Here is a 13,495-nt window from a genome sequence, read left to right as displayed (position 1 = left end):
GTGGTCCCTGTCCCCCTGCGTGCTGCCACCGCTCAGTCCTCTGTCCTTTTTGCCCCTCGGCTGAGTAGCTTGCAGCCTTGTGCTCATCTCCCGATCTCTCCATTCCCCCCAGAAGCACCTCCAAAGCAACAGGCTGGGACGCGACCATGCAGTGAGGCCACACGTGGGACCCCGACCCGGCAGAAAGGAGGCCGGGGTGGGGGTGCTGGGCCTGTCCCACCGCACCGCAGCCCTGCGCGCCTCTGCGCTGGGCTTCAGGGCAAACCCGCCTGGACCTCAGGTGCCCCGCCCATGCAGCGCAGGGGTGTGGAGCTGGGATCCCAAAATGCCAAGGGCAACCCAGAGATGCCCGGATCGGGCACTCCTCTCTGCCCCCCCCCCCGCTGCCACAACGCTGGAGAAGGTGGGGGGCAGCCAGCACGGGCGGAGGGCCCTGCACCCGCTTTCCTCCGGGTCCCTCCGCAGGCCCGGCACGCCCACGCGACACGTGGTGGCAGAGGTGTCTCCCGGCGTAGCAACACTTCACAAAACAGCTCTCCAACCGAAGCCAATTTGGAAAATTCCAGGGACGCGGCAAAGTACCGAGGCCGGGGCTGGCCCGGGGGCAGAGCGGCGCTCAAGGAGGACCGGCGGCCACCGTGGGGAATCCTTTAATGGAGGGGGCAGGCGGGGCGGCGCCCCACCGGCGCGGCACAGGGGTGGGTGGGGGAGAGGGAACACGGGAGTTGGCTTTAAAAACGCGGCGGGGCTGACTGCACGTTTACAAGGACACCCAGGCTGGGGAGCGCCCGCAGGACCACCGCCCACGGCATCCGCTCCAAGCAGTGTGCTGCACCTCAGGCTCTGCCCGCAGCCGGGGGGAAGGGGGACCCAGGGAGGCCGCACGGGTTTTGGGGTCATCGCCGGACACACGGAGGTTCTGGGGGCCCGCAAGGCGGGCCGGGCTCCGAGGGGCAGGATTTGGGTGAGGGTGAGGGTGGGGGGCCTGCAAGGTCAATGGCAGTTATGGGGGCGTGGCCCGGCCCAGAGGGGGCGGGGTGTGGATGAGGGGCGGGGCCGGCGCTGGGGATGGGCTGGGCTGGGCTGGACGTGGTCTCCTGAAAATCCCTTGCAGCCGCCAGCTGGGTGAGGGCAGGGCCACTGCCCGGGTCCCCTCCCAGCAGGGGTAGGGCAAGCGGCTCCAGGTGTGCAGTGGGGCTGGGCAGGATCAGTTGTTCTCGAAGAGAGACAGCAGGTCATCGTTGCTGTTCGCGGGGAGGTCAGGCGGGCCCAGGTAGGACAGCAGCTCATCAGGGTTGGTCAGTTCTGGGAGCAGCTGAGGACGAAACAAACTGGCCTTGGACCTGCCTCGCCCCTGCGTGGCCACCCTGCCCCCACATCCCAGCCAGGTCTGGGGTGAGCTGGAATGTAGGGCATCCCCTTCCTCCCACAGGTCTGACACCTGAGGCTCTCAGTCTGCAGGGAGGGGTTCTCCCTGCAGAGGCAACTCTGGGACCAGGAATCACTCATGACAAGTTGCCCAAGGTCAACAGGGACACGAAGTACCCATCTCCAGTGGGGTCCTAGCGCAGGGGAAGCACAAGACTGTGAGGGGACCCCAGTGTGTCAACAGGGCAATGTAGGAGGTGGGACCCCAGTTCCTATGATTTTCTGCTTTAGGCAGAAAAGTTCATGTTGAACTTGAGTTGAGTTTCGTTTATTATGGTCAAGGGCTGTCACCCGTCTTTTATGCCTGAGTTGGACAGGTGAAATCAGACCCTAAGGCTGGTATCATCAGCTGTGAGCCCACTCTTCTTGGGGACTCTGCACATGCCACCATGGCGCCCAGGTCCCCAGAGCTTTCCTTGGGTCTGGAAGTCAGAATGTCAGTGTTCTCCCTTTTATGAAACGTGTGGACCCAGGAAGGGCAGAAAAAGCAACCCCCACCCGCCCAGGATCCGTAGCAGGCAGCTTGGTACTCACATCCAGGGCCGGTTCTGGGGCCTCCCCTGCCCCAGACAAGGGGGGGCCCATCACGCCTGTGGCTGCGTTGAAGGCCAGCTCGCCAACCGGACCTGAGCTCACTGGACCCAGGGGCTGCCGGGATGCTGGGGGAGGGTTCGGATGGTGCAGCTGGGGCCCTGGGGGGCCTCCAAGGTTGGGTGTGTGGAGCCCCGGCGGCCCTGGGTTGTGGGCTAGGTCCAGGTGACCCGCTGGCGCCATCTGAGGAAGGAGAGATGTGGCTGGTGAGACGGCCCAGGGGCTGCGAGGGGGAATCTCCCCTCCGCCCTTATGTCCGGCACTGACCTGGCCTGGGAGGCAGGGAGCGGACTTCTCTGGCGTCAGGAGGCTGCTGGGAATGTCGGACTGGTAGGAGATGGGGGGTGGCCCCGGGGTGAACTCGGGAAGGGATGGGGTGCTGGCTGTGGTGGGCGGGAAGGAGTCAGGGTAGGTCCTGGGTCCCAGGAAGCTGGAACCTGAGAGAGGAGAGCCAGGTCCTGGGTGGGGCCCCACAGAGGGCAGGCCGGCCGCGGCAAGGGCGGGACCGGCGCGCTCACCCACAGGGACACTGGACTTCACGTTAGTCACTATTCGGAAAACGCTTTTTCTCGTTGCTGCTGGGGGACTGGCCAGCTGACATTGTGCACAGGCCATGAGGGGGCAGGAGGACCCTATACCCACGCGGGGTCCGACGCGGCCAGTTCAGGGGTGCTGCACTCACCCTGGCCGGGGTAGTCGCCGGGGGCCGGGGCGGAGGCGGACTGCAAGGGGGCGAAGGGGGCGGGGCCCGGCCCCAGCGCGGCGATCATGTCCATCACGCTGGGCACGAGCGCGTGGGCGGGGCTCACGCTGCGGCAGCGCTTCAGCGCCGGCCCGTCCGCCTCCTCCTTGACGTGCACGTCCGGCTTCACCGGCACCGGCTTCCAGCTGCACGTGGGGTCGATGGTGATCTCCTCGCAGTCAGAGCTGCGGCAGGGACAGAGGGCTGTCACCACCCGTCGTGCCGCCTCTTGGCCCCGGGGCAATTTCTAGGCAGACCTTGCACTCAGATGCACGTGCCATGTGCCGGAGGGATGCCGGCTGGGCGGGAGGCGCATTCTGTTGGCGGCCTGGCACCGAGCCGCCCCACAGTGGTCGGCCGGGGCGCCTCCCCACCATCCCGGGCCGCCCGCGGCGGAACACAGACGCTGGCAGGTGGGAGGGAAGGCTTACTTCTGGATGTAGACTAGGATGCCCAGCATATACTGGTCCACCTCCAGGCCCTCCAGCAGCGCCGTCTTGCTGTGGAAAACAAGGGCGTGACCCAGCCTCACCCTGGGCACAGGCCTGCCCCTTCCCAGCCGTCATTGCACGCACGAGGCAGTCCAGTGTGAGGTCACTGGTGTGAGGGGAGTGTGCGTGGAGACTGCGTGAGGACTGAGCTGCACCGTCCTAGTGTGTGCTGTGCCCCCCACCCCCCAGGCTGTGCCGCTACCGCCAGCACCCACGTGGGGACCGTCCTTAAGACACTCACTTGCACACGGGGCACCTCCAGGTCCCCCGCTCACAGTTGAGCTGCAGGTAGGACTCCAGGTCGAAGCACTGTGGAGGGGACACCATTTCTCACACTGGCCTGGGGCGACCTGGCCACACCCTGCCACCCAGCCGTGCTTCAAGACATGAGCTCCTTTCCTTGTGTATCTGAGAAGCCAGGGGCACCCGGCTCTTGCTAAGGCGTTGCCCCAATGAACCAGGACAGGACAGCTACGCAGCCCTCACTGGGACTGGAACGCCATGGGCAAGACTGGGCAGCTGTGCCAACAGGGAGCCAGCGCCAGATGTGGTGTTGACAGAAGGGGCAGGGCACGGGGCATGTACACGCTGCTCAGGTGGTCACATGGGCGGCTGGTGTGCACTTGTCCAGAGATAGAACCTATGTGATGCTCTTGGGGGCGCAGGAGGGACACCGCACCCATGTCCTCAATGCCCGTCAAACCCGGAGCCTTCTGAGTGCAGTGGCTGCTATGCTTAGAAGAAATAGAAGCCCCTCTGAGGGGACAGCAGAGGGGACAGCAGAGGAGCCAGCCACAAGTCATTTGCCAGCCACGGTGCTCAGACTCTCAGCTGCTAAAGATAGGTAGACGGTGGCCATCCTGGCAAAGCCTGCGGTGACCACCCACCTGTATGTGGCGACAGTCATGGCCACGGGCAGGGAGCTGGATCCTGCGGAAGGTGACGGGGCACTTGAGGGACACCTTGATGGCCGTCTGTTCCACCCCATCCTCTCCGTTGGGCCCGGGGATGGTGCCGCTGCTGAAGTTCCGCTTTACTAGCGTCGACAGGGAAAGGACTTAAGTTCAGGGCCACCCACCGGGACGCAACAGCTCCAAGGGGCCACCTGGAGCTGACTGTTGCCCCCATCCCAGGGGAGATAGCATCGTCCAACATGGGTAATGGCCCTCGGGAGTGGTGGCCACTCACTCTTGGTGACGCAGTGCTCGGCCGGCAGCAGACGCTTCTTCAGGAGGCCCTGCAGCACAGAGCGGACGGCCGGCCGGTGCACCAGCTGCAGCACGAACAGGTGGGACTGCAAAGGACGTGCAGGTCAGCGGGGTGCAGGCCCCCGGGGAACCCAGGAGACCCTGCACAGGCCTGTCCCACACAATCACTCCAAGGCCTCGAGCCTGCCCCCTGCTGTCTACACTGTGCACGATGGGTCCCAGGTTACATCCAGACCCCAAGCCCTTGGCACTGCCTCGGGCTGCCTGTCAGAGTGCAGCTGTCTGGGTCCCAGTGCCGACTGGAATCCAGGTGACCCGACAAGGACCAGGGCCAGCTAGGGACTCAGGTGTCCATGAGCTTCCTCCCAGAGAGACGCGGCTCAGCTTGGTTTCTCCTACGTGATAACGTGGGCATCAATCTAAGGACCACACCGAACAGGGAGGCAGCGAGGGTGGGTTTAACTGGGTCCCTCTTCTCAAAGGGTCGGAGGCCAGACGGAACAGGAATCTCCTGCAGCAGCGAGGCCCATGGCCGGCCCCGCCCACACACTCACGCAGCAGCAGGCCGTGACGGTGATCTGGATGGTGTTGCGGCCCGGCTGGCACACGTGCTTCAGGTATAGGGGCTTGTGGGAGGTCTTGTTGTCGCCGCGCTCGATGGTGAGTGGGGTGGCATTGACGCTGACCTGCACGGAGGCCGGCCAGTTGGTGTTCATCTGCCGGTCCTCGTGGTGGTAGCACTTGAACTGCAGCTCCAGGTCCGGCCTGTGTGGGAGGCCGAAGGCTAAGTGCCGGGCGGACATCAGGGGCCACGCGGTGGGGCATGGTGGGTGCAGCGTGCGCACCTTAGCATCAGCGTCCTGTAGACCGAGTCGCGAAGCTGGAAGGCGTGGTTGCTGACGGCCAGGTTGTGCTGAAGGCGGAAGGGTTCCAGGACCACCCCGTCCCGCACGGGGAAGGTCAGCCGCAGCTCATCACAGGGGCCGCCGCCTGCGAGCAGGCCACCCATCAGCACTGCCTGTAGCACGGCAGCTCGAAAGGGCCACCAGGCTGGGTGGTGGCAAGGAGACGGCAGCCATGGCGCTGGGTCCAGGCACCACCTCACCTGAGACCTTGGGCTCAGCCAACACCTCTGACAGTAACAGGCTAGCCCGGCCCGGTGTCTCCTAAATTATGACCTGAGAATACGCCCCAACCCACAACAAACGTGCTTCTGGTGCTTCCGGTGGGGTGGCCGAGGGGATGTCAACGGGCCACCTCCTGTCAGCTTGGTGCTCAACCTAGGGTTTTAGGACCCCAACTACAGGGATTCTGAACCAGGAGTGGGCTTTGTGGCTCATGACTCTAATCCCGATTTTGTGTGTGTGGACATTTTTCTAAAGAAGACCCACATCTGCAGCATCTGCAGAGAGGCCCACGGACAGAGATAAAGGACCCTGCCCCACGTTCCCTGCAGGACTCTAGGCCCCAGGAGCAGGTGACACTCACCAGGGGGTGATGGGTGTAAGGAGCTCACGCTGGGCTTGAGGTCAGGCAGGAAGGGAGACTTGACATCCTGGCTGGTAGACATGTAGGGGACGCCGCTGCCGGGGGTCATGGGTGGCGTGGGGCTCCCTGGCAGTGGGGAGCTGGGGTAGCCAGGGATGGAACGGGTGGGCTGTGGGTTCGAGCAAACAGTCAAGGCAGAATGGTGGGGCTAAGGTGTTTCTGAGCACCCGCCGGGAACAGTCAGAACATCAATGGGCAGGGGTGCCTGACTGGGCATCATACTGCCTCTTACCTGGGCGCCCTCTCCCCATACCCACCCCGGGAGCCTCCCGCCCTGTGCCCGGCTGCCCGTACCCCACTCAGGCCAGGCTGGCTGTAGCTGAGGCTCCCCCCGCTGAAGCCGGCGCCCTGCCCGGTGAACTGCTCGGCGGGCTGCAGGAGAGAAAGCCGCGTGTGCCCGGGGCTCCAGCCTGCCCACAGCCAGGGCCCTGGACTTGACCCTAGGAGACGGCTAGGGGCAGGGAGCCCACCACACACACGGGCCCAGGCCTTTATTGCCTTCTTTATATGCTTCTGTTTTCTAAAATAATGTACAGGGAGCATGCAGTGATTTCATAATTTAAGAGTCACCACTATAGAACGAGGCGACCCCACATTAGAAGCCATCGAGGGGCTGCACTCTCACAGCGGGTCCCTTCAGAACCAGGTACCCTCCTGGAGCTGCCCTGCCCTGCTCAGGACCCCTGTGCAGCCCCTGGCTGCGTGGTCACTGAGTGCACGCAGGCACCCCCCAGCAGGCCCAGTCTGCCTCAAGGTCATCTGAGTCCCCGTGTGTGGTGGGGGCTGCCACAGGTGCAGGAGGAGCTGGCCCTACCTTGTAGTGCAGTCCCGGGGGACCAGAGGTGGACAGGGGCAGCCTGTGACCAGCGTAGGAGGAGGGGGCAGGGGACTGCCCGGGGCCAGGTGCGTACTGGCCTCCTGGCAGGTACTGCTGCCCTGGATACACCTGAAAGACAAAAGAGGCAAAGGCCCAGGGGAGGGACAGGCATCAGGGAGGGACAGCAGCGCCCCCATCGGGCACGGCCTGTCCTCTCACATGCAGACTTGGACCTCCCGATGGCTCTGGGTGGCGCTCAGGGCAAGGCCCCGACACTCACCTCACTGGAGTAGGCTCTCTTGACCCCGTGTCGGGGCAGCGGCTGGGCCTGGGGGGGCCCAGGGTACCCGTGCTGGGGCAGGCGCTGCCCTGCATACAAGGGCGCCATGCCGGCTGCCCGGGTGGGGTTCATGCCCACGGAGCTCATGCCGGAAGGGCCCATCAGCCCTCCCACGCTGGCAGGGTTCATGCTGCTGGGGACGCTGGGTCCCCGAGGACCTCCGTGCTGCAGGAACTGGCTGTTAAAAGACTGTGCGGCCCCCATCTGGGAAGAGAAGAGAGGGGCCCTCGAGGCCCGCCCAGCGCTCCAGGCGCTGCCCTGGGCCCTCCCCTCAGCGCCTTGCTCCTGCCCACCCACACCCCCTCCGCCTCGCGCAGCCCGAGCATGGCTGCCCGCCTTCCAGAGCAGTGCCCGTGGCCTCACCGCTCCGTACTGGCCCAGCTCCTGGCCTTGCTTCTCCTGCAGGGCGGCCACGGTGGCCGTGGCAGTGGCGGTGGCGGTGGCAGCAGCAGCAGCCACAGCGGCGGCGGCCGCCGCTTGAGTGAAGTCTGTGGAGGGTCGCGCGGCGTGGGAGGGGAGGCCCAGGCCCCCCGGCCCCCCGGGGCCGCCATACCTGCAAAAGGCACAGGTGGCCCTGCTCTGAGGTGCTCTCCCAGGCCGTCCTTCCCCAGACCCCCGTGTTGACTGGGAGCAAACAAGTCCACCTGATCATCATCACAGCTCCCAGGTGCCCGCCCTTAGCGCTCCAGCACACCTGCCAGGTGAGCAGTCCCGCTTGCTTACCCGGTGGTGAAGCCCCCACGGCCATACACCCCCTGCTGCACGAAGCCCTTGCTGGCGCCGCCTTCACCAAATGCTGGCTGTCCCAAGCACTGCGGGGAGCTCAGAGCCGAGCTGCTGCCCGCCATGCCAGGCATTGTTGAGCTGCCGGGGGGGCTCCCTGCAGGGCCCATGGGGTTCCCCAAAACCTGTGAGGAAGCAAGAATCACCAAAGGGAACCATGCAAACAACTTGTTTCACAAGGTGGTTCCTAAGTGCTGGAAAGAAGGGGCGTGGCAGGTGAGGTTGCGGGCACAGGGGAGGGGCCTGGCAAGGGAGCGGCTCACAGGTAGAGTAGAGGCCAGGTGAACACAGGGGTGGATCTCAGCCTCCTGTGGAGGGAGAACTACTTTCCAGAGACCTGGACACCGGGAAGCTGTGGCTGCATTCCCTCTGAGGCCTGAGCTGGGCTCTGGCGACTTTCAGGGGCGGGGCCCAGGTGTGGGCTCACCTGGCTCTGTGCCGCGTTGCCCACTCCCCACACGGTCGTGACCACGGACAGCGATCCTGCCGGCTGAGTGGCACTCTGTTGCCAAGGCACGGCCTCATAAGCAAAGGGACCATCACTGCAAGGAGAGAGGTGGTAGGAGGCCTGATCAGGAGGCCTGGGAAGAAATGCAGGCTGGGGACAGAGGGGTCTGCTCGGCCACCCCGCCCATGTCCCTGTGGCCCGAGAGGGGAGGGCAGCAGGAGCCCCACTCACCCGTGTGGTGCGGGGGGCAGGGCAGGTTTCATGGGGTTCATTGGCTTGGGAGCAGCCCAAAGGCCAGGTCTGTGGGTGGCAGGAAGTGGCCCTCACGGGAGCTGACGTGAGGCTCAGCTGCTCTGGCTGCCAGGACGGGGGAAGAACAAGGACCACGTCAGCGGGGTGCAGTGGGGACCCTGTCTGCAGGGAGCAGGGCGCAGGCAGCCCCCCATACCTAGCCCTGCTCTCCTCTGCTTCCACTGATGGAGGGCAGGGCAGCTGAGACTGGGGCCCCAGGGTGGGGGCGGGGGGCTCAGGTCAGCCTGGCATCGCCCCACCCGGTCTGCCCATCCTCCAAACCCAGCCCGGAGCCAGCATTAACCCTTTCTGGCCAGGGCCTGCCACCTGGAGCCCCAAGAATGGCTCTGGAAGCAGGTTTTTGAATCCCAAATACTTCCCACACCGAGGCCTGGATAATCACAAAAGCCAGGGACACCCAGAGTCCCCGGAGAGCCTCTCAGGGCAGCAGGACGTGGCTCTGAGGCCAGGCAGGCACACCGACCCCAATTCCCAGCAGGACAGGGACACACACACAGCACCATGGGTGGGGGGTTGGCGAGCACCCAGGGACGTGGCCAGGGGCAGTGGGGACATGGCAGCAGTGGCCGGTGCATGCTGGTGGGGCCCGTGTGCCAATGTGGGCACTTCCTACTATGTGGGCTGGCCAGTCCTCCAGGCTGCCAGTGACCCGACACCCCCACAAGCCAGCCCTTCGCCAACAGGCCTGGGCCCCTTGCTGGCTCCCAGAGCCACCTTCTGTGCCCACCTCTGCCTGGCCTAACCAGAGGAGCGCTGGCTGTGGTTCTCAGGGGGACACCTGGGGGTCCCTCTTGGGGTCGAGGGTCATGCCTTTTACCTTTTAGGGGCTGCAAGGTCTCACACACAGACATGCCTCCAGGGACCCTCCTGGGATGTGCCCCAGCACTCATGGTGCTCCCCTCATGCCCAGGAGCAAGAAGGTGGCCCCAGTACCCACCCAACCCCAAGGCTCACATTCCTGAGTGCTGACAGGCAGCAAGGGAGGCAGGGTTACCATCCTGTCCTCTGCAGAGTCCCGGAGGCAAGCAGGGGTGACCCTGGCCAGGACCCAGAGCAGGTAAGGGCTGCAGCGGGTGGGGGGGTGAGGGGGTGGGGGGGAGGCTCTGTCTTGGGGGCATGTGGCCCTCACTGACCCATCCCACCAGAGTTCTCAGGTAAGCGGGTACCAGAGTCGCAGGAGGAAGGGAAGGTGACCCTCCCTTGGAGGAGAGAGGGAGAGGGAGGCAGTGGGCTGCTTGCCCACCTCACACCGGCCCTACCCCCTCCCAGAGGAGTCAGGGCCCAGGCTCCCCTCCTCTCCCCCCTCGCCCCATGCAAGTCCCACTCAGGAAGCAGAGGCCAGAAACAGTGCAGGTGCTGGCGCAGAAGGCTCAGGGGCACCTGGACTCTGGGCAGAGGCAGGACGGGGGGCCAAGATCGCCCAGCCCAACAGGGGAAGGCTGGCGACCCCAGGACCCACTGCCCAACGCTGGGACGGTGCCACTGGCAGTGAGGGGAGCCCTGTCAGCAGCCGGAAACTCCTCAGGCCTGCTGGGGGGCTGGAGCAGCGTGCAGGGTTTTCAGGAGTATTGATGGCTAATTAGGACTGTGGTGTTGGCGAGGGACAGAGCAGAGAACATCAAACAGACGCAACTGATTTCTGACAAAGGTGTACAAACTACACTGGGGGAAGAACGACATTCCAGCACGTGGTGCAGGGCAGCTGGACAGCCAGCCACAGGCCAGACCTAAACCTCGGCCTCACAGAAATCAGCTCGCAATGGGTCACAGAAGGAGTGCCCAAGACAACAAGAGAAAATGTTCAGGGAGTTCTGAAGGAGTGAGGGCTAAGGAAAAAGCTCTTGGATATGGCAGCAAAAGCACAACCCATAAAAGGAAAACCTGAAAACTTTTGCTCTGTGAGAGACGCTACTAAGAAGATGAGAAAACAAGCTACAGGCTGGGAGAAATATTTGCAAACCACGTTCCTGACAAGAATGGAATCTGGAATGTATTCTAAAAAAACTCCAGTTAGGAAATGGGCAAAAGACACGAAGAGACATTTCACCAAGGAGGACGTGCAGGTGCAGACGAGCCCAGGAGACGCCGCCTAGCATTCACGGGCCGTGGGGACATGGACATCGAAACCATGTGCGACGTCACTCACCCCGACCAGAGTGGCCGAGGTACAAAGCAGTGACACTGGATCCCTCCTACGCTGCGGGTGGGAGTGAGGCGGTGCAGCCCCTCTGGAAACGAGTCTGCCGCTGCTTCTAAAACTGAGCCTGCAGCTGCCTCCCGCCCAGAAACTCGCTCCTGAACGTTCATCTCCGAGCACCATAAACATGTTCACTTCTACATGAATGTTCATGGCAGTTGTACTCCTAACTGCCGAAGAATGAAAACCCATGTGTCCTCCAGGGGTCAAGGGCACCCAAGTGTGGAGCACACATGACTGAAAGCATAAAAAGAGTGAGCTGGTGCAGGCGCCAGCCTGAGGGGCTCTCCTGAGAAACGTGCTATGTGGAAAAAGCCAGTCCCCCAAGGCTGGCTACACACTGTACGGTTCCCTTCATGTAACATTCCTGAAATGAAGACAGTATAGAAACGGAGAACAGACAGTGGTGGACAGGGGTTGGAGGGGAACGGGCAGGAATGGAATTATCTGTCTGTCGCCTCATCCCCAGGCATCCTGCTGTGACACTACTACAGTTTTGCAAGATGCTACCCCGGGAGAGCCAGGTAAAGCACACACCGGGTGTTATTTCTTATTACTGCACATGAATCTAGAATTTATTACAAATAAAAACTTAAAAAACCACCAGCACTATCAGCCCTCTCTCTCCAGAGAGGCCCTTGGCACTCCTTTCCCACCTCGGGGCTGTTTGGTTTGGCCAGGTGGGGACGAGCAGAAGGCTGAGTCCCAGGGCAGAGGGCTTCCATTCTGGGCAGGCACCAGGACCTGGGGGGGGGGCGCGGGAGGAGGGGGACAGGGCAGGTGCAGGGTGGCCCCTACACCACGTGGGTCTGGGGAATTCCGCCCCCAGGCCTCTCTGCTGTGGATCAGACCACAGACATTTCCAGTTCCCCCAGAGCTGACTCCGCGGGGGTGGTGACTTCCTGCCTGCAGAGCTCCTGAACTAAGTCTGCTCTCCTCCCCAGGAGACCCGCACTCCCCAGGTACCTCTGCAGGTCCCCTCAGGAAGGGGGGCGGGCTGTCAGCATCGATCCTCCTCCTCCCTCCTTCCTGGAGGCAGAGCAGTGAAGGGAGCCCCTGCGAAGGAGTATGCAGGCCCGTGCCTGCCTGTACCAATTCCAGCTGGAAGCCAGGACCCCTTGGCAGGACTGCCGTGGCACTAGGTCAGTCTACAAGGCCACAGGGCTTTCGGGGATCAGATCACACCTTAATCCAGAAAAGGAGCTACAGACAAGTCACTACCCAGACCCCTCTTCCCCAGAACCTCAGAGCAGCTGCACCTCAGTCTCCTGCATGCCAACAAAAGGCGGCCATTAATGTGGGTCAGCTCTTCACCAGCTTCACTCTGTCCCCCTGCCTGGTCACCCAGGAGTGGCATGACCCGACCCCAGGAGGGCAGCCCGTCTCCTCCTCACAAGGCAGGGGTTCACTGACTCCAGCACTAGCAGGCTGCTCCAGAGGGCCGCACGTCAAATGGGGAGGACACGAAGGTGGCTGCAAGTCCTGTCCCCACTACCTGCGAGGCCACAGCGCTGCTAGCGCTCCCCCAGAATGCCCAGGACGGAGTGTTTATGAGTGGCCTGGGTGTGGGACATTTCAGAGACTGGCTGAAGGGCTCTGCCACTCTGAGCCTCAGTTTATATGTAAAATGGGTGCCTGGTGGCCAGCCAAGGGCTGAGGAGAGGGGAGGACATGTGACCACCTTTATGTCACCAGCCCTGGCTCCTGTCTTGGACACAGGTGCTAGCAGACGCTCCACGGGGAGGCCTGGCTGCCCTCGATTGAGCCAGTGACACGGAGTCCTCCCCAGGAAGTCCTGCCGGTCCCTCAGGAGTGGCTCTGAACCTGTCGTCCGCCATCTCCCCTTCCTCTTCCCTGAGTGCTATCCAGCCTGTAGCCATTCCCTGGGTGTGAGGCGTCCCCGCGGCCAGGCCCCACTGGCGGAGGTTAGGGTTCCCTGGCTTTTCCCGTTACGGCTCTCAAGCCTCCTCCGGGGAGGCCCTCTGGTCTGGCAGGCGAGTCTGCTGTGTCGCTCCCCTGGCCCACCCACCCAGTCTCATGCACTGAGTTTCGTGTTCTGTACACGTCCCCGCGAAACCTCCTGACAAACGACTTACAGACATCACATGGGTGTCCTGCAACTACGGGGAAGAGGCCGTGGGCACGATGGGGAGCAGGTCAGGGGTGCAAGGGGCACCAGGGCAAGGGGAGCAAGTCACAGGGGCTGGGGCAGGACACGCTCCAGCCTGAGCTTCGGGGTGTCCCGTTTGGAAAGAGGTGAACCCAGCGATCCACGGCTCGGGCTGCAAGGTCAGTGTCGCCCGCCCAGAGAGGACCTCGGCGGGCCCACGTCCCCGCGCCGGTGGGCGCGCACGGCCCTAGGTGAGCCCGCCGGCCACAGCGCGGAGTGGCGGCCGGTGGGCCAGGTCGGCGAGGCCGGGCAGCCTCCCGCACACCCCTGGGCGCTGGGCCGGCTTCCGGCCGCCACAACAAAGGCTCAGGTGAGGGTCGCCCGCGCTCACGAGCCGGCCGCCCGGGACCACGACGCACGCGCGGCAGGCCGGCTCCGGCTCCGGGGGCCCGGCAGAGGCGCCGCACCTGCCGCCCCGCA

The 13,495-nt window shown here is 63.8% G+C and overlaps 1 protein-coding gene across 5 annotated transcripts in view; it reads right to left on the bottom strand.

The window, feature by feature from the left end:
* Nucleotides 1-634: 634 nt before the first annotated feature.
* ZMIZ2 (zinc finger MIZ-type containing 2) overlaps nt 635-13,495 on the bottom strand; it is a 13,472-nt gene continuing 611 nt past the window's right edge. The window contains exons 2-19 of one of the 5 annotated variants that reach the window (XM_019626605.1): nt 8,628-8,753; nt 8,376-8,490; nt 7,889-8,073; nt 7,529-7,718; nt 7,106-7,369; nt 6,823-6,954; nt 6,303-6,380; nt 5,949-6,117; nt 5,306-5,510; nt 5,015-5,225; nt 4,441-4,546; nt 4,140-4,288; nt 3,494-3,561; nt 3,193-3,261; nt 2,702-2,946; nt 2,287-2,456; nt 1,963-2,202; nt 635-1,315 (exon numbers count right to left, since the gene is read on the bottom strand). In XM_019626605.1, the coding sequence (XP_019482150.1) occupies nt 1,208-1,315; nt 1,963-2,202; nt 2,287-2,456; nt 2,702-2,946; nt 3,193-3,261; nt 3,494-3,561; nt 4,140-4,288; nt 4,441-4,546; nt 5,015-5,225; nt 5,306-5,510; nt 5,949-6,117; nt 6,303-6,380; nt 6,823-6,954; nt 7,106-7,369; nt 7,529-7,718; nt 7,889-8,073; nt 8,376-8,490; nt 8,628-8,668 (2,745 nt within the window). In that variant the 5' untranslated portion in view covers nt 8,669-8,753 and the 3' untranslated portion in view covers nt 635-1,207. The remainder of the gene's footprint in view (nt 1,316-1,962; nt 2,203-2,286; nt 2,457-2,701; nt 2,947-3,192; nt 3,262-3,493; nt 3,562-4,139; nt 4,289-4,440; nt 4,547-5,014; nt 5,226-5,305; nt 5,511-5,948; nt 6,118-6,302; nt 6,381-6,822; nt 6,955-7,105; nt 7,370-7,528; nt 7,719-7,888; nt 8,074-8,375; nt 8,491-8,627; nt 8,754-13,495) is intronic. The other 4 variants (XM_019626606.1, XM_019626607.1, XM_019626608.1 and 1 more) reach the window with 4 other exon arrangements.

Source organism: Hipposideros armiger, unplaced genomic scaffold (assembly GCF_001890085.2).
Source record: "Hipposideros armiger isolate ML-2016 unplaced genomic scaffold, ASM189008v1 scaffold_685, whole genome shotgun sequence".
Taxonomy (NCBI): Eukaryota; Metazoa; Chordata; class Mammalia; order Chiroptera; family Hipposideridae; genus Hipposideros; species Hipposideros armiger.
The sequence above is the reverse complement of the archived record's forward strand: the minus strand, read 5'-3'. Positions and strand labels throughout refer to the sequence as shown.